A 20,189-nucleotide genomic window follows, 5' to 3' on the forward strand; every position below is an offset into this window, starting at 1 on the left:
ATAATTTGTTTATTTGAAGCTTATGAATTGATTTTATATATTTGATAATATAATAAGAAATTGATATTATCAAGCATGATTTCACAAGGATTTTACTTTTTATAAAAACAAACATGTTGTAAAACTAAAAATCATAATTATAAAGTTAATAATCAATATACTATATCTTTTTAACTATATGCAATTAATATTAATAAAAGACGTACTTTTCACAAGAATTATATGCATACAATTAAAAATAATAAAATAGAAAAGAAATTTTTTTTTTTTATATTGACTAGCTTATTTAAAAATATAATAATGATTATTTTTTAAAATGTTATTTGGTTATTTTTAAAAATGTTATTTATTTGATAACATATCAAAATAATTTTAATTTTAATTTTTTAATATCAATATATTAAAATGATTAAAAATATTAATTAAAAATAAAAATAAATTTAAAATTTTTAACGGTAACTAAAGCTGTGGATATGGGATCTTTCCCCTTAAATTGGGATTCATTGGAATTTACAGTGCCACTACCGGTGCTCTCTGGTTACAGCCATTACTGTTTCACCCAGAAATAACATGGACGGTGATTGTTATTACGTCACAGCCAGAATTCTTTTCTTCTTCCGGAAATCTGCCTCCTGTCCAAGGGAAAAACCTGCGGGTGAGGTGGTTAGGTAATTCAGCAGTGACGTTAAAGTTCTCGTTTAAGACAGTAAGTTCTCGTCATTCGCAAAATCGTTTACTTCTGTGCTGTCTGAAGTTCTCGTTTTTCGTGAGATCCCACGCGTTAGTATGGCGCGTGACATCACTGCAGAAAGGGTGATTTCGTTAAACGGGCCTGGATTCTTGGTAGGCCCATACTACTGGGCTTTGTTTTGACTTTGGTTATATTTTGTTCTCTTTGGATGGAGTTTTGATAACCTAATAATTCTATATAGTTATTAAATCAGGTTTAACAAATTAATTTGGATTTTAAATTAAATAAAAAAATATTAATTTAATAAAATTTAATTAACGCAACAAAATTGACTCGTGACTAGACAAAATTTCATTGCACTTGATGGTTTTTTTTTTTTTAATTCTTGCAAAATATGCTAAAAAAAAGAAGAAGAAGAAATGGCAGGGTACTAAACCCAGCAATTTTTTAATTTAACCCATCAAAATCTAAAAATCTCAATCAATAATAAATATTTATCCTCAACAGAGACAGGTGTATTAATGATGATCACATGATATATGATAGAATGATTCTTTTTGAAAACGACAGCGTAGCTAGCTTACGAGGAAGTGAACTCTTGGGGATCTAAGCATCACTTTGAAAGGGATACCCACAAGATGATGTTTCATAAAGGAGCCACAAGGCTGCTTGAAGTCCTCACAAATTATCTCTAAAAGCACCCTTTGCCTTTAGAAAAAAAAAAAAAAAAAAAAGAGTTGAAAATCATCATGCCCATAACATAGCATGGGGTATATCATACGGGCATGAGGGCAGCATTATTTAAAAATACGTTTTATTTAAATAAATGGGATTTTTTTATTTACCTTATTAGAAATTTACTCTATACCCCCCCTTAAGTGAGGGTGATTTGTTAAAAGGAAATGAATCTCCTTAAGGAGAAAATTGTGGATCGGGATCAATGCACCAGATCAGCCTAGCATGATCTTAGGATCGTTTTAATGTATAGTTGACATTCCTAGAATAGTTAGAATCTGTCTCTATATAATAGCTAGCCATCCTGTACAAACATACTTACTGCAATATACAATTTCTTCTTCATTACTCTGTTATTTTCAATTATCATTCTGCTATTTTGTTTATGGTATCAGAGCGCTGGTTCTAGTGTCTCTAGCCTAACACCTTCCGCTACAACCAAAACACAAACACCATTGTATTGACAACATGGCCAACACAGGAATCAACACAACTGAAATCCTAGACAAATCCACAGATTTCACATCACAGAACAGAGAAGAGAGAGGGATTTTCTTACCCGATCCTTTGGCTCTACATCATTCAGACACACCAGGACTCACCCTGGTCAGCACACTTTTGAATGGACGCAACTATGGGGAATGGTGTCGTTCAATGCGCCGCAGCCTCAGCGCCAAAAAACAAACTTGGTCTCATCGATGGATCCATAGAAGCTCCGCCAACAAATGATGCAAAATTCCCATTATGGCAATGCTGCAATGATCTGGTGGTGTCCTGGATCCTCAATTCTGTTCAACCAGAGATAGCTCGTAGTGTCATCTACTCAGATACAGCAGCCGTGATTTGGAACGACCTCAAAGACAGATTTTCCCAAGGAGATGAATCCAGAATCTACCAAATACGACAAGAAATTGTTGAATGTCGTCAAGGGTCCCTCTCCATATCTGCCTATTATACAAAACTCAAAGGGCTTTGGGATGAATTAGGGTCTTACCAGGAACCCATCCCTTGCTCTTGCGACATGCTGAAAAAGCTTGCTGACAGAGAAGAGAAGGAGAAGATGATGCAATTTTTAATGGGGCTTAACGAACCCTATTCCCAAATCCGTGGGTCGATCTTGATGATGAATCCCCTACCCGATACACGACGAACCCATGGCCTTATTCTCCAACAAGAGAGGCAAATGGAGGTAGCAGCACGCAATTCCATCGTGCCGGCCTCCCATGCGATGCAGGTTGCACGACGGGGAGGATCACAGACGGTGACTTCATTTGGCAGCAGGAAGTTTTGCACTCACTGTGAACAAGGAGGACATTTGGTTGATCAATGTTATTATCTAATTGGGTTTCCAATTGGCCACAAATGGCATGGAAAAAACATGAAGCCAAGAAATAAGAAGACAACGATCAACAACATTGAGATGAAAAGGGAATCGACTGATGAAAGCCCAACCTTCACAGCTGAAGAGTATAAGCAAATCATGGCATTACTGAAAAACGGTAACAATCAACCATTTGCAAACGCAACAGGTATTGCTACACCCAATTGTGATAATTTTAATACACATTCAACTTTATATTGGATAGTGGACAGTGGAGCAACAGATCATGTATCACAATTACCACCAACGCACAACAAAAAGAAATTGATTCATGACTTTGTTGGTTTACCTAATGGAGAACAGACACGCATCAACAGTATAGGGTCTATTCAATTATCATCAGACTTATCTCTGGATGGAGTCCTCCATGTGCCTAATTTTCGTGTGAACTTAATATCTGTAAGCAAATTGACACGGGCTTTGAGATGTATAGTGATATTTTACCCAAATTTTTGTGTTGTGCAGGACGTGGATACGAGGAGGATGATTGGCCTGGGCAAGCATTTTTAATGGTCTTTACTATCTCACCCCTGCCCAAAATCCTTGCCTCATCAATCACATCACTTGCACTTCAAACCTTTGGCATCAACGACTCGGACACCCATCTGCTGCTCCCCTCCACCATTTATCCCAATCTTTCCCTGATATTTGTTTTTAATAATAAGCATGTCTGCGAGATTTGTCCTCTAGCAAAACAAAACTCGTCTATCTTTTCCTACAAGCTCAATAAATACCATTGCACCATTTGATTTAGTTCATTGTGATGTTTGGGGACCACACAAAATCCATACACATTCTGGGGCTCGTTATTTTTTTAACGATTGTTGATGACTTTACTCGTTTCACCTGGGTACACCTCATGAGTCTTAAATCCAACACCCAATCATTGATAAAGTCCTTTTTCTCTTGGGTAAAAACACAATTTAATCGGGATATCAAAATCTTACGTTCAGATAATGGGGGGGGGAATTCACTTCACTACGTTCTTTTCTTGATGAACGTGGTACCATTTTCCAACACACATGTGCTTATACCCCTCAACAGAATGGAGTGGTTGAGCGCAAACACCGTCATCTTCTCAATGTAGCCCGAGCCCTTCGCTTTCAAGCCAATTTACCACTACAATTTTGGGGGGAAAGTGTCCAAACATCATGTTACCTTATCAACCGTCTACCCACTCCCCTTCTTTCTCACAAATCCCCATATGAACTTTTAAACCACACTCCACCCAACTACTCTACTCTTCGGGTTTTTGGTTGCCTATGTTATGCCACAAATCTCACCCCTGATCATAAACTTGATTGTCGTGCTCGCCGTTGCATTTTCATTGGATATCCTCATGGCCAAAAAGGATATCGTGTTTATGATCTTGAAAGCAAGAAATTTTTTACCTCACGAGATGTCACTTTCCATGAACATACATTTCCCTTCACTAAGCTACCACCAGAAACTCTTGACGACAACCCAGTTTTGCCTATCCCCAGTAGCCTCGCCACATTACCTGAGACCACCACCCATCCTCACACCACAACCACTGTCCCATTAGAACCTCCTGTTACGACATCCCAGTCATCCGTCCCGTCAACATTCATTGATCCATCTGTGTCCTCCTTAACCAACGTCACTGAACCCCCCATTATCGACCCAATACAGACCCTCCCCGAACCTCGCCATTCCACCCGCCTTCATCGGCCTCCACCTTACCTACAAGACTTCCAAACCTATCATGCTGCTGTCCTTGGCCCTGACGTCTCCTCTGCATCCATGTCTGGTACACGTTATCCACTCCACCGGTATGTCTCTTACTCTGGCCTCTCTAGTCCATATCGTTCCTTTGTGAGTAATATATCTCGCTTGGTTGAGCCAGCCACTTATGAGCAGGCTCGTCATGATCCCCAGTGGGTTGCAGCCATGACTGCTGAAATTACAGCTCTTGAAGAAAATCACACTTGGTCCGCTGTTCCTTTACCCCCTGGCCAACGACCCATCGGTTGCAAGTGGATTTTTAAGATCAAGTACAAAGCTGATGGCAGCATCGAGCGTTACAAAGCCAGGCTTGTTGCAAAGGGATTTACACAACGCGAAGGTATTGATTACAAAGACACCTTCGCCCCCGTTGCCAAAATGACCACCGTCCGCTGCCTCCTCGCAGTAGCAGCTGTTAGGCACTGGCCATTACATCAGATGGATGTCCAAAATGCTTTCTTACATGGCGAGCTCAGTGAAGAAGTATATATGCTCCCACCTCCTGGTTATCGTCGACAGGGGGAGAATACAGTTTGTCGACTCCATAAGTCACTTTATGGACTTAAGCAAGCATCTCGTAGTTGGTTTCGCAGATTCTCATGTGCAATCCAAGAAATTGGATTCCAACAATCTCGTGCTGACTATTCACTTTTTACACAGGTTCGTGGGGATTCCATTACAATCATATTACTTTACGTCGATGATATGGTTGTTACTGGGAATGATGAAAAGGCTATTAATGATCTCAAGGCGTTCCTCAACAGTTGCTTCAAAATTAAAGATCTTGGACCATTAAAATACTTTCTTGGGATCGAGGTAGCACGATCCAAGACAGGTATTACAGTATGTCAACGAAAATACACGTTAGACATATTGGAGGAAGCTGGGTTACTTGGAGCAAAGCCAGCTAAGGTACCTATGGAGCCTGACTTAGCATTAACAGATACAGGGAGTGCGGCACTTAAAGACCCTACTAGATACCGACATCTAGTTGGAAAATTGATCTACCTCACAATTAGCAGACCAGAAATCACGTACTCCGTGAACACACTCAGTCAATTCATGCAGGAACCAAAACTACATCATCTCAAGACTGCTCATCGACTCCTCCATTACTTGAAAGCAGCACCAGGACAAGGGTTATTATTTCCTTCAGATAGCCCGCTCCACTTGATAGGGTATTGTGATGCAGACTGGGCAAGGTGTCCAATTACACGGCGATCTGTAACAGGATATTGCACCTTCCTTGGAAAATCACTTGTGTCTTGGAAAAGTAGAAAGCAAACAACAGTATCAAGATCATCAGCGGAGGCGGAATATCGCTCCATGGCTGCAGCTGCTTGTGAGCTTACCTGGTTGAGGTACTTATTGAAAGATTTGGGAGTATCACACCCTGGACCAGCAAAGTTGTTTTGTGATAATCAGGCGGCTTTACACATTGCCGCAAATCCAGTTTATCACGAACGAACAAAGCATATTGAACTAGATTGTCATACAATTCGAGAAAGAATTCAAAGGGGAGAAGTCAAGACAGCGTATGTTCAAACTGGAAAGCAAATTGCAGATTTATTCACAAAACCATTGAGATCGCCAGTGTTTCATACACATCTCAGCAAGTTGGGTGTCATAGACATTCATACTCCAACTTGAGGGGGAGTGTTAAAAGGAAATGAATCTCCTTAAGGAGAAAATTGTGGATCGGGATCAATGCACCAGATCAGCCTAGCATGATCTTAGGATCGTTTTAATGTATAGTTGACATTCCTAGAATAGTTAGAATCTGTCTCTATATAATAGCTAGCCATCCTGTACAAACATACTTACTGCAATATACAATTTCTTCTTCATTACTCTGTTATTTTCAATTATCATTCTGCTATTTTGTTTATGATTATATATATATATATAAAACTAAAACAATAAAACACTCTCGAAAATTGATAAATGTTTTAGTCATATTCAGAAAAAAAAATTCTCCCGAAAACACAATCAACATGTTACTGGGTATCCTTTGAAAGCTTTATTGTACTCCTTGCCATTTATTTATTGGTTATTGAAGAATTTACAATGACGTACGATGCGTCTCTTTTCTTGTAAAAAAATGCGAGAGCTGAAAACTTATAAAATAAATTTGTTAGGAAGGTTGAGGATCTTCGAATTCTTTAATTTTCAAAGATGTTTGCAAAAATATGTTTATAGAAGCTGTGTTATCTGAGTACAGGAGAGAGTTTTGGTGTGTCAAGGAAATGAAGAGATTAAATGGGTGTTTAAGAGCATAGTAGTGATTATTTTTTAAATATATTTTGTTTGAATTATATTAAAATAATATTTTTTTAAAAAATTTATATTTATATCAATATATCAAAATCATTTTAAAATATTAAAAAAAATTAATTTAAAAAATTAATTTTTTTATATATAAAAAAATAAGCTCAACAATACCTCCAAACTACTTCTGAATACAAAATCTCTTATCCAGGAGTTGTGGATTACCGATGGGAGTGAATGCTTATGTCATTTACAGTGTCCAATAAATGAGAATTCCTCCTAACTCAATCCAGGAGATGCCCTGCGCATGGAGACATATGCTTCAGGGACATGCAGCATTTAATGCATTTATGATTTATTCTTGTAGTGGGTGTGGAAAAGGTCATAGGACGACCCAGGATTCTAATCTGGCATTGTTCTAACATGGTTCCTCCAGGTGATTAGAACGGCGCCGTCTTTCTCCTGCCCGGGGACCAGAGCTTCCCGCCCGGAGAAGAATCTCTCTTGATATGTCCCGCTGCCATAGCCACATGAAGGCGTGCGAAGGCCAACATGATACAAGTGTACCCTGTCGTTTTAACTTTCGTCTTGTTCTAGCTGGGGTAGCTTCTCTGCCACAGTTATAATATTTATTCAATTTTCTAGTGAAATAGTTACTCGAGATCTATCCTAAGAATTCTTTTTTTTTTTCTTTTTCATTAGTGACAATGATCACGTTTGTATATCAGTACCATCTGTGATGCTCTCAAAGGATTCCTCATGCCTGTTTTGGCTGCATCTCTGGATTTTCAGTTTGGAAGATTGAGATTTTGAAGGCAGCTGCAGCCCAAGCTCAAAATCTCGTCAAAGTTCAAACATCAAGGCATAGGAGATGAAATACGAGACCTGGGAAAATGGACATCATGGGACAGTCTGTTTTTCTTCTCGCTGATATCATGCAGCAAGCAGGCTTATCTGAGATTGGTTCATCATTTGCTATTCTGAACCACTGGTATGGCCTTTTTTGTTTTCAAGACTTTCTTCAGGTATTGGCAGAGAAGAATCCATGCTTCCATCTTTACCAGTCATTCAATCTGCACGTGGCAGCATCAATTTTGTGGACCAACAGACCTGATAATTAGATTTTCTCATCACCAAATATACCCATTATAATCACTCTAATTTCCGAGTACATTACTCAGAGTGGAGATATGTCATGAAGGGACCAAATACAGTAATGAGTAGATTCACCAAACACTGTTGCAGTACGAAAAATCTCTGGATATTCACTCGAATGCATCTTTACTGAATGTTCCACCAAAAGAAGAGACAAATGATCACAATCTTGAAAGCTAAAATAAACAAAGAAGAAGCATAAAAAAATGTTGATTCTTATTGATCTTGTTTAGAGAGACAGAGGGGAATTATACCCAAGAGCTTGACAAATAGGACTGTAGGAGTAGCAATGTAAACAGATCATGAGAACAAACAATTTTCAATGGCGTTGGTGATTACAAGTAGTAAGATAAAAGTTGCAAGTTTGCGGGCAAGCAACAAACTGAAGCATTGTAAGCATAATCTATGAGCAGCAACCAGGGCAACGAATCAAACCATTCTCATTGCAATCTGGGCACCTTCTCAATTGCTCTTGTTCTTCATCAAATACTTTTTTACTTCCACTACAATTTGGACATGGCACAAACCTTGCATCCCCACAAGTCTCGCAAACCAACGTGGGATCTAGAACAGGAAGACCTTCTAGCAGCTTCGCCAGTACACCAGCTTCATTTAGCTGCCTGATTTCTTCCACCCCGCCAATATGATTTCCTCTAAAAAAAACTTGTGGAAGGCTCATTGGTTTCCCTTTTAGCAAACTTTGCAGCTCTTTTTTATAGCTAGAATCCATTGAAATATCTCTTTCATCAACTGCAACTCTGAAACCTCTGAATATCATTCTAACTGCACAACAATCCTCATAAGTTTTTCTTATTCCTCTCAAACTTGTAAAATACAGAACAATTTTGCCTTTTTTGTCATTCAAAAAGTTCCCATATTTACTTGATAAAGTACAGCTCATGGGACTAGAATCCACTGGTGTTGCATCCTTGGACTCTTTGTGACACCCCAATTGCCTCGATGACAATGCACGCGTATAACTTGCTGCTACATTAGGATCCATCTTTGAAAGCAATGATTCCTCAGAAAAGTGCTTCCATAATGGCTTTGACAACGAAACTGGCTTTTCAGCAACTACTTCAAAGTTCACCGAATCACAAGAAGCATGTAGCTTTTTCACACACCCATCAGAACCCGGATGATGAAGAGAACTGGCTTTGGAGATAAACTCGATAGCATGATCAGAATGTGATGATCTTGACTTAAAAGAGTTGTTGATCTCAAAATCAAGGCCATCATCCTCATCAAGACCATCCATGAGCTCCCAAGTGTTAATGACAGAATCAGGGGATAAAGGCTCGCAAGGGTCTCGATTATTTTGTGCTTTATGTATCTTTTTGGTTGATTTTCTTGGTGATTGTGGCTCATCAAAGGGTTTTGAGGTGTTCTTTTTGGGGTCAACGAGGACAAGAGAGCCATAAGTGGAGGAAGTTAGAGACACGAGGTGGTGAGAGTCACCTTTCCTTGAAGGTGGATGGTGGACCAATGGGGTTCGAAAAGAGAAAGCTCTAGGGACTGATTGTGAAGAATATTGTGGAGAAAACATAGATTTATCTTTAGCAGGAGAAGCATAAGATAAGGTTTCTTCAGGATGGTGGTTCTCTGTGAGGAGGGTATTTGGTCTTGAAGCATAACAGCCCATGATGGAGAAACTGATGTCTTTGTCTCTCTACAAGCGACTGTTGTATTGCTTCCTTTCTTGTTTACTCTACTTCTGTTTTGTTTTTGCTTGTTGGGAAGTTTTTGCTCTCTCCAGTCTTGCTCTTGCTTTATTGGCCTGGGTTTAAGGTATGAGAAGGTTGATAGAGAGAACTGCAGAGGTAAGTTCGGAGAAGAAGAGTGTGTGTGTGCTGGTGAAAGAGAGCTTTCAAGTGAGTTGGAAGGTGAAGATGGATGTCATCATGGGAGTGTTTTGTTTTTGAGATTTGATCTGTTTCTTAAATAATTTTTGAGTGATAAAACATTAAATTCACATATTTTTAGATGTTTTTCAATAACTTGGATATATTAATGACAAAGATGAAAAAAATCTTTTAAAAATATATTATTTAAATGTAATCTTAAAAAAGAAGAAGAAGCTGCACAGCACTACCAGACAGTAGGTTTGGAATTTTCTTTGAATTTTTGAATTCTTGAAGGATAAAATCTTTGGTGTTCTAGAGCTAGATTTTGTCAGATTAGAGGCTAAATAAGGAAATGAAATTTGAATCAAAAGATAGGATTTATCTAGGAAATCATGGCAATGTTTAAGGTATATATCTACTTGTCATCTAATCAAATTTATATTTGTTTGCAAATACAATAATATTGATTTCGAAATTAGTGTTAATTTCGAGGGAAAAAAGATTCAGAACCTCTTACTGTGATTTTTACTCGGGTTTTAAGGGTAAATATACTTGTTTCCCTACCTTGCCTAGAACAGGGATGGATGAAATGCTTTCTTTTTCAATACAACTTGGCAAGAAAATCATGAGCAGCATCGTCATGGATCCAATCTGTCTTTGTGTGTAAAGTAGACATGGCGAACAAGCTGAGAAGGACAGGCTATAAATTTGCAGGGCCACCATAGCCACAAAAGCATAATTGGGCAGAACAGACCATGACTCTTGTGTTGCAATGTGAGGTTGAGCTGGTGAAGTCGCTGTCATGCCCTGCCATCTTTGTTGTTCTTCAGCCCTTTAAAAATCTGGAAAAGGAAACAAATCCTTAAAAACTTTGCAGCACTCTGTAAATTCTGTCTTATCTTACAGCCCCTGTAAATTCTGTCTTTTTCTTAGACATGCATGTTTGTTTCCTCGGCTTGTTACTTCTGATCAAATCAAACCCTTAGCTTTAAATTGCCTCAAATCAGCCCCTTGATTTCTGATAAATGTTGACATGAGCCCCTCAATCCAACTTTATCACTATATAATCGGCCGGTCGAATGCTGTGAGTTGTGATATAATAGGACACAGGATCTCATATCGTATTTTATCGAAAGTAAAGGGGTTGATTTGATCCAAGTTAAAGTGGAGGACTTGATTTGACCAATGCACAAAGTAGAAGGACCACATGTGACTTTTAGACCATTTAGTCTTTCTTTTTGCCTTTTATTTTTCAGAATCTAGCCCATCTCGTTTTGGTAATGTACAAAAGATATGGACTTGAAGGCTTGCAGCACATGCAAAAGTTTTGTGCCGTGGACCAAAATTTGCTCGTACAATAATTTCTTTGTCCCGACAGCTAGCAAGGAGTAAATATTTATTATTTTAAATGACGTGAGGTTTTTTTTATTGTGCAAGATTTTATTGTCTATTCTCTCACGAATTTTCTTATATATTATTATGGATAGAATATGTAAAAATTTTATGTTTTTTTTAATTTAGTCATTAATTTTTTTTTTTGTGATTTAATTCTAATTGAAAACCAATTAATTTTGATTTTTTATAAAAAAATAAAATTTAAAGAAAAGGGACTGAAATAAAAAAAAAAATTACGAAACATGAGTGACATGCCATAAGTTTTCGCAAAAGATGTATTTTGATCATTGAACTTAAAAAATCATGCAAATTATATAATTCAATACCTCAATATTTTTCGAATTCAATTTTGACATAAGATTTTTTTTGTTATTTTTTAGTTCCAAGTTCAGAGAGAAAAGATAAAAAAGACAAAGGTTATCAAATTCCAACAGTAAAGACAAAAAGTTTTATTGATATCGATTTAGGTCATCAAAATAGACAGTATTTGTGTTAAATTGTTCCATTTAATGAGGAGAGTTCATATTAGGTTTTTTTTTTTTTTTCCTTTAAAGTTTATGAAAAAACAAATATGAACTCGGGTTGATTTTTTATTTCGAGTTGATTTGATTTTTAGGGTGATTTTTTTTGGGTTTATAAGGCCACATATATGTTAATCATGGCTCCTATAGTGTTTTGGGTTAGAAATGAGTTAAAAAAATAGGTTTTTGGGTAATAAATACTTAAACTGTAGTTGTTAGAATCTTTTGTAATTCTTTTAAATTTTGTTTTTTTTATCTTTTGTATGGATGAACTTCACTTTTTAAAATAAAAATAAAAATTATTTTTCATCTAATATCTCTAATAAGTGTAGTATTGCATGATTTTTTTCTTTTATTTTACTCAATTAATTTAATTTGTGTTTCTATTTTTATTATTATTTTTTAAAATAAAAAAATATTTTAATAAATAGATTTAGCAAACAAAATCGCGCAAATGTTTTGTCTTTCGAGATAAAATATCTCTATCTACATTTGTTTCTTGATTCTTAAGTTTTATTTTTAGGTATCGTTAATGACTTTTTATTTATTTACTTTACATACATAGTTCTTGTTTTATTTGATTATATATATATATAATTTATTTAAAAATTTTATTTTTTAATATCAACACTAAAATGATAAAAAAATAAAAAATAAAATTAATTTTTTAAAAAAAATATTTTTAAAACACAAAAATAATAAATTCTAACAATTTAACAATACTAAAAAAAAGAAAGAAGAAGAAGAAGAAAAAAGGTTCCACTCAACCAACCGAGGGAACCTTGGGCTGGTTTTTTCTAGCCTAACCAAGCCTCCATGTAATTTAGTTGAGCTAATTTACAGCCCGCTAACCATTTTTCTCTCTCTCCTCATTTTCTCTCTCTTCTCTCTCTCTCTCTCACACACATTTTTCATAACAAGCCACTGACAATGCAAGTTTCATGTGACATGGACAAGCTATCACGGGACACGAGTATTGATCTACAAAATAGAAATGTCACAAAAAGGTTAGTTGCACTAGATTTTTTTTAGGGTAAGCTATATTTCAAGATAATTAAATAAATAATTTAGAATTTTACATATTTTTATTATATTTTATTATTTAATTTATAGTTATATTTTTTACTCAATATTTAAAAACATATTAATAATACCTACACATTAATTTTTTTTATGTTAAAAAAAAACTATTTATAAATTAAATAGACATATTAACACTTTATTTTTTGTATTTATTGACATAAATAGTTCTTGATGTATTTAATTAAATACATGCATAAATTTTTTAATTTTTAATTATAATTTTTTTTAACCAAAAAACACATTTCAAAAACTTGTATATTTTTTTTTTGTAAAAAATAAAAACAATTTAACCTGTAGTAATAACTATACCTCATGCCTTTTCAGCTCAGGCGAGCAATAATAGGCCTAGGGAAACGATTAATGTGATAAACCTGGATTCGGGAATCAGGAACCACCCCCACTTTATTTGTAATCCCCTTAATCATGACTCTTGACTCTTTTATATCAAAAGAAACTACCTTTTCTCATAAAAAATAGGACATAAAATACTATTACAATGCTGGTCCAGCATCCTAACATGTACAAGAAACAATCCTGCACTGTATGGAGATCAATAGAGATTTCTTCAATCTTGCTCTTGCTTTATGTTACACGAACTACAAGTCCACACACACTTCAGCAAATTCAAATTTTCCAAGGCTGCTGCTATACAAAATACAAGAATCTAGGTACAGAGAGCTATTTATTCAAACATGGCCATATGGTAGAACCAACTCATAGCTCAAGCTTCTTTTTTAGGTAATGCTATTGTCTACAAACAATATAGCAGTTGTAACATAGATATAACTGAGTGATGCTACTGTTCATAATCTAAAATTATTGAGAAAGCTGTAAGCAAAAAAAGCTGCTCTTTTTTTAAAATATTTTTTATGCACATTGATGGGATTGAGAGTTGTCACTTCTTGCGAGCGAATGCTGCAGCAATTCCACCAGCTATCAGTCCCACAGCCGTAGCAGTGATGCCTATTCCAATAACACCATCTGCATTTTGACAAACACTTTCAGCATTGTTTAGACAAATACCTTTGAAACTTATTCAGATTAATGCTATCATGAGAGTAAAAATGTTCAAAGTGAGCATACCTCTGGCAATTCGATCTTCAAGTGTCTTCTTCAGGACCAAAGCCTGCCTCCAATCAGGTACAATCTACAAAAAGTTGAAATTCAGAAAAAAGAAGCAAAAAACAAAAAGAAAACAGCACTTATGCAGACATAAACACAAGAGACCTCCAAACATTGGTCCACCAGCTGTCTGCTCCTTGAATATTCACCACTTCTGTAATATCCCACAGCCAGAAGATAAATCTTCTCTCTCTGTTGTAAAGGCGAGCTTCTATTTGCCAATGATGCTGCAACAAAGGGTATTTAGTTCAAGAAAGAGCAAGCAAATTTTAAATAAAGATATGAAAATTAAAATTGAAGACACATACAAACTCGAGCAAATTTGCTAACAAGGGGGAAGCAATTACATGCAAGAGGCAATGGTTTATCTAGGGACTCCCTTTCAATATTCCTGCTGGTTAGCTAGTTCATGAAGTCAACATTTTCAATTGCTTCCAGTTGATACCAAAAGAAGAAAGCATGTCGCTGAAAATATTCTTCTGCAAAACTGTGGTAGCATAGTGAACTTCCTAAATGACTTTAAAAATTCATCAGGAATACAATCACTATAAGACTACTATTTTGAATTGTTACAGCGAAGGGAACGTGGCATGAAGCATGCTAAAAACTACTGATGTAGGGACAGTATTATCGTGGCTGAAAAACCAACACCATCCAGACAAGCAAGGATTCTACCTAATACATATTTGCAGATAAGCTGCCAAAAGTATATGCAGTAGAATCCCATCCTTTTTCTCCAATTACAAAAGGTACAAATCCAAGGCTTTCCTCATTATTTAATCCTCTGGAAGCAAACCACACAACTCAAAATTTGGGATCTGTACCAGAAAACTTGTAGCTTATTCTGATTCAAACCATCAACTCTTTGCCACCAACTTCACTGTTCTCCAAACATGTTTAAACCTCAAATGATTTCCAATTTTTTGCCAACCCCTAAAATCCCAAATAAACACAATCTATTCCATAAAGAAACACAAGGAGCAACTTTCTCTAATGTGTCCTGCATGAGGACATCAGCATGAAGAAGTTGGATGTGGTAAGATAAAAATGACAGACAATTTTTGTCGTTTACCTTCAAGCATAGCTATCCCACGTTGCACGTCTTCTGGTTGTTTAGAGTGAACAAGAGCCCATGACAATCGCATAATGCTATCCCTTTTAAGTTCCTCTGAGTCACCTTCAGCAGCTTCTGCAACCTCCCTCTCGCAGCCCTGGCATCAAAAGGACAGAGTGTTAACCAAAACACAAAATCATGGAAAATTGAAATAACTATTGATTCAATGCTTGCAAAACAACTTATAGGTCCTTAGTATTTTTAAGTAGCAAAGGCAACATAAATGCTAAAGACCTGGGAGTTGGGACTGAATGAAACACATGCAACACCAGAGAAAAAGCATTCCAAAACTTCATTTCCATTTTTATAAAAAGGATTTCGCAATTCTTGCTCTAAAGTATTTACATACCATGACAAAGGACAATAACAGAACTTCTTTAGCAAACTAGGGCACTAAAGTTAAACGAATCTTAAGTTTCAAATATACACAGGGAAAACATCAGGAGACGGCCATTCAGCTGAAAAAGTAGCAGTGAAGAAAGCAAGAGCAAACATATACAATATTCCAAAGCAAAAGAACAGTGTGACATGATTCCATTCCCGGAAAAAAATGATGATATAGACGAACTGTCAAGCACACAAAATTTACACAGCCTGATTGTAAATGCCTCCAAAACCAGTAAGAACAATGAATTAAGAGTCTTGAAGGGGTACAAAGACCATTATAAAATAAAAATGAACCGGCTCCAGATGGGACCTATATTTTTAGCAAAATTGATTTCTATTGCCCTCAATTTTCTTACTTCAAAACAAAAAAAGAAAAAACGAAAACCCTTTATTCTCTATCTTAAAACTTTCACCCTTTCCTTGCATTCCTCTCATATTCAACATCTAGCATCAATCCTTGCATGAACCAAAAGAATTTTTTTTTTTTTTTTAAAATCACGAGTTTTAATCTTTCTGTCATAACAATCAACTCCAGCATCACGAATATCAATATTTTCTAAACCAAAACATGGTCAAGCATTCTATCATGTGTAAAACAAGAAATCCGAGTCTATAAATCTAAAAAGGCAACGACTTTTGCTAAATTACCAAACCCCATATGATCAACAACAAATTTCTCAAGAACCCACAAATATACTTACATTAATGATGTCACGGTCGCACCAAGGGATATGATCATCGCCGGTGAAGAAGGAACCGACGGACTCGAAGACCTCTCTGATCTTCACATCCATTAAATGTTGTTTTGGAGGGGTTGTGGTACGTTTACTAAAGGGTTGTTTTATATTTATAGGTTCGTGCTGGGTTTAGTTTGGTTTATGTATGTAGTTTTGTAGGCAAAGGCTTGTAAGAGATGGAGAGGGTGGAGAAGAAGAGATATTTGTTAGCAAAGAAGATTAAGTAATTGACTTTTGTATGGATGTGATTTTTTTTATTCTCTAACTTTAATTTTAGGTAAAAGGATGGAAAGACAGTGGTTTTTTTTTTTTTTTTTTTTAAATATTATATTACACAATTATTTAGGGTTGATAGCAAAGTTATTAAACCACATTACGGGTCATTATTCTGCTTAATTTTTTTTTAAAAAATTATTATTTTAATATATATAAAAAAACACTTTAAAAAATAATTATTATCTTTGCTTAAAATTTTTTTTAAAATTATTATTTTAATATATTAAAAAATAATCATTATCCTTCTTTCAAATATCTCCTAGAAATCTTCAGAAAAAACAAGGGCACAGCTGTTTAAATGAATTTGTGTTTAAGAATTGAAGATTTATGATGTGTCCGAAGTATTTATAAGGTGTTATTCAAGAAAGCTCCTATAAATCGTGAAGATTATTTCACTATTTATAAAAGCTACATTAGAGTTTTTATTACTTGCAGTATGAAGACACTTTCTCGTTTGGGAACGGGGCTTAAGTAAAGGTGGGTTAAAATTTAGTTTTATTTTATTTAAATTTATTTGTATTTTATATTTTTTGAATTATTTTAATATATAAATATTAAAAATAAAAAAAAATATTATTTTAATTTATTTCTAAACAAAAAAATATTATGAAAGAATAATCCCTACCCTACTCCAAACTCTATCTCCTACCTGTGGAGGGTGTTGAACATATGAACTGATTCAACAGTCTCTAATCATTCTTTTTTCGAAGGAAAGGTAAAAAAAATTCAAAAGCTAGCAGATGGGAATTGGGAAAGTGGAAGGAGCTAAAACAATGGCATTCTTTTCTGAACACATGCTTCATGCTTGATTGTCATTGTTTGTGTTTTTAATTATTCCAAAGTGGATTCTGAAACGAAAGTCTAAAGCCTCTGTGGGAGAACTAAATCTTTTAGTGGGGTTCCAAATCCAAGGCATTTGGTCCCATTCTTAGGCTTTTAAGTGAACCAAAATGTCTCCGCCATGTATCGACACCCCTTCATTTTCAGTTCTACAGTACACTTGCTAGTTGATAGCACAACCAGGATCACAGCATGGCAGATTCCAGCCCTCTGTTGCCTCCATTCCTTCTGGCGGAGCCAGAAAATTCGGTTGTCGATGAACCTCAGGCGTCTCTTGATTCGGTTGTTGAAAGGGTAATAGGAGATTTTGGATGGACCCAGTTAGTTCAATCCACCCTTGTATTGTTGAAAGGGTAATAGGAGATTTTGGATGGACCCAGTTAGTTCAATCCACCCTTGTGTTGTTATCAAGGTTCTTTGATGCTCAGCAGACATTCATTAGTGTCTACGCAGACTCGGAACCAGCGTGGCACTGCATCAACAATGGCATTTGCAACTCAAGTGCTAACATATGTGTGACCTTTCCAAGTCTTCATGGGACTGGAATGGACACACTTAATTACAAGACAATCATATCGGATTGGGATCTTGAATGCGCAAGCTCCTTCATAAAAGGCCTGCCAGCTTCGTCTTTCTTTCTCGGTTGCTTGCTTGGAGGTTTCGTTCTAGGCACACTCGCTGACACTTCTCTTGGCAGAAAGAACTTGCCAACACTTTCTTGTCTAACAATGTCCATAGCTTCTCTCATGACCATTTTCTCCACTAATTTATGGATCTATTCTGCCTTCAGATTCTTAAGTGGATTTGGCCGTGCAGCAATTGGAGCAACTGCTCTTGTGTTAGCCACTGAAAAGGTAGGAAGCAAATGGCGTGGCCAAATGGGAACTATTGCTGGAGTCTCCTTTGCAGTAGGGCTATTATCTTTGCCAGGTATAGCGTATATAAACAGAAATTCTTCATGGAGAACCATCTATGTATGGACATCAACTCCATCCATCTTGTATTGTGTACTAGTACATCTTTCAGTACTCGAATCTCCCCGCTGGCTTTTCTTGCAAGGCCGCAAAGAAGCTGCTATGGCAATATTGAAAAGACTTGGTCCAACAAGCCTGAACTTGTGCTTACCCTACATTTCCCTCAAAAAGGAAGCACCAAAAACTAACCTCTACTCACCAATCAAGATTCTACTCGTGAGAAAATGGGCTCTTCAAAGGTTGTTAATTGTGATGCTAACAGGTTTTGGCATTGGAATTGTGTATTACAGCATGCCTTTAGCAGTGGGAAACCTGGGCTTCAACATCTACTTGAGTGTTGCGTTCAATGCTTTAGCTGAAATACCATCATACATCATCTTTTCCTTTATCGTAAGCAAATGGAGCAGAAAGGGATCTCTTCTTGCATTCACTACATTAGGTGGCATTTGCAGCATAATGTGCATCATTAACTGGAAGGAAGTGGTGCTGATTGGACTGGAGCTGGTATCATACTTCAGTGCCTGCACAGCTTTTATTATGCTAATGATTTACACACTGGAGTTGTTTCCAACATGTGTGAGGAACGGAGCCTCGTTGATGGTAAGGCAAGCACCTGTATTTGGAGCTGTGTTTAGCCCAATTCTAATTTCTGCTGGGAGAAGTAAAAAGGTCTTGTCATACGGGGTGAAAGGATATTTGTGGACAAAAATACACCAAGTCTTCTTGCTAATACAAACAATATCCTATCTATATATACACGTATTTATCTCTTAACCCTAACTTTTCATTCTCTTATCCATTGTTGCTGCTGCTGCTGCTTCTGCCGTTCACAGGAGAGATCTTCAAGGGATGTCAAATTCCTTTCTTTACTCTCTCTCCACTTCCCAGTCTTTCTCTCCATTCCGCATGCATGGATGGGCTTCAATCAGGTGTGTTTTAGGAAAAAAAAATATAATATGGGATTGACAAAAATAGAAAGTTATAAATCTCCTAGGAGCTTAGAATAATATTATTTTAATTATTAATGTTTAAGTTAGTTGTTTGGAATGTTTTTATCAAGTTGTGTAGGGAATATTTTAGTTTTATGTTTAATTATGTGTTTGGTAAATAAATTTGGATCTTAACTTATCGTGCGTTTAATTTACTTGTTAACAATGTTTATATTAAGTTTGTATTTGAAATATTTTACTTATATTTAATTATGGGCTTGTTATATAAGCTTGAATTTTTTTTTACTTGAGGTTAATTTATATGTGGTGGCATTTTTTAAGTCCCACGAGATTTATTGATGGAAGATTGAAGTAAAATTGATGGAAGATTGGGTCTGCAGAGTAAATAATTTTAGTAATCTTAAAATTTAATCTTCAAAATTTTAATTATTTTAAACTAATAAAATAAAATTTTATTTTACTAAACTGAGGATCAACTAAGCAACTATATTTCTTTGACTCGTCACCATCCCTGAGCATTGAGGGTTTTGTTAATATAATATTTGTTGTAATGTTCGTATGAATACAACTTCGTTTCATGTATTGACACATGTTAGCATACTTGTCAATTATCTGGAACACAACAAGTAGGTATCAACATCATTACGTAATTACTTGATTAATTATATCTTAAACTCAATATGTAGTAAATCAAATAATCACCTACGTAATTAATTATCTAATGGTTTATATAATTAGTTGATTTATCTTATTAATCCGTCTCTCATGGCAGTCGAAGAGAGTAATGTATTTTTTCTATGATGCCACATGTTGATATATGATATTCTCTGTGATGGCACATGTTTCTATGTGATTTTGATATTTTCTTTGTTGTTTTTCAAATTAGTCTTTGCAATCTCCATTCATATTTTCCACAAAATCTAAGTTGATATTTTCTATGATTTCACATGTTGGTATATGATTTTCTGTT

General features: G+C 35.8%; 3 protein-coding genes across 3 annotated transcripts; 1 reads left to right on the plus strand and 2 right to left on the minus strand.

The window, feature by feature from the left end:
- Positions 1–8,175: 8,175 nt before the first annotated feature.
- LOC118033302 (uncharacterized protein At5g39865) lies at positions 8,176–9,929 on the minus strand. The gene has a single exon (XM_035038232.2). It carries the CDS (start codon positions 9,616–9,618, stop codon positions 8,380–8,382), a length of 1,239 nt encoding a protein of 412 aa, XP_034894123.1. The 5' UTR covers positions 9,619–9,929; the 3' UTR covers positions 8,176–8,379.
- Positions 9,930–13,439: 3,510 nt separating this feature from the next.
- Positions 13,440–16,413, minus strand: LOC118033310 (mitochondrial fission 1 protein A). The gene is made up of 5 exons (XM_035038246.2): positions 16,144–16,413; positions 15,014–15,152; positions 14,047–14,168; positions 13,903–13,966; positions 13,440–13,800 (listed from the first exon to the last, which is right to left on the minus strand). The coding sequence occupies exons 1-5, from the start codon at positions 16,234–16,236 to the stop codon at positions 13,715–13,717; spliced, it is 504 nt and encodes a 167-aa protein (XP_034894137.1). The 5' UTR covers positions 16,237–16,413; the 3' UTR covers positions 13,440–13,714.
- Positions 16,414–17,487: 1,074 nt separating this feature from the next.
- LOC118033316 (organic cation/carnitine transporter 3) lies at positions 17,488–20,175 on the plus strand. The gene is made up of 2 exons (XM_073405399.1): positions 17,488–17,615; positions 17,708–20,175. Exons 1-2 carry the CDS (start codon positions 17,488–17,490, stop codon positions 19,041–19,043), a joined length of 1,464 nt encoding a protein of 487 aa, XP_073261500.1. The 3' UTR covers positions 19,044–20,175.
- The last annotated feature ends 14 nt before the right edge of the window (positions 20,176–20,189 follow it).

The sequence above is a fragment of the Populus alba genome, chromosome 16 (genome assembly GCF_005239225.2).
Source record: "Populus alba chromosome 16, ASM523922v2, whole genome shotgun sequence".
NCBI lineage: Eukaryota > Viridiplantae > Streptophyta > Magnoliopsida > Malpighiales > Salicaceae > Populus > Populus alba.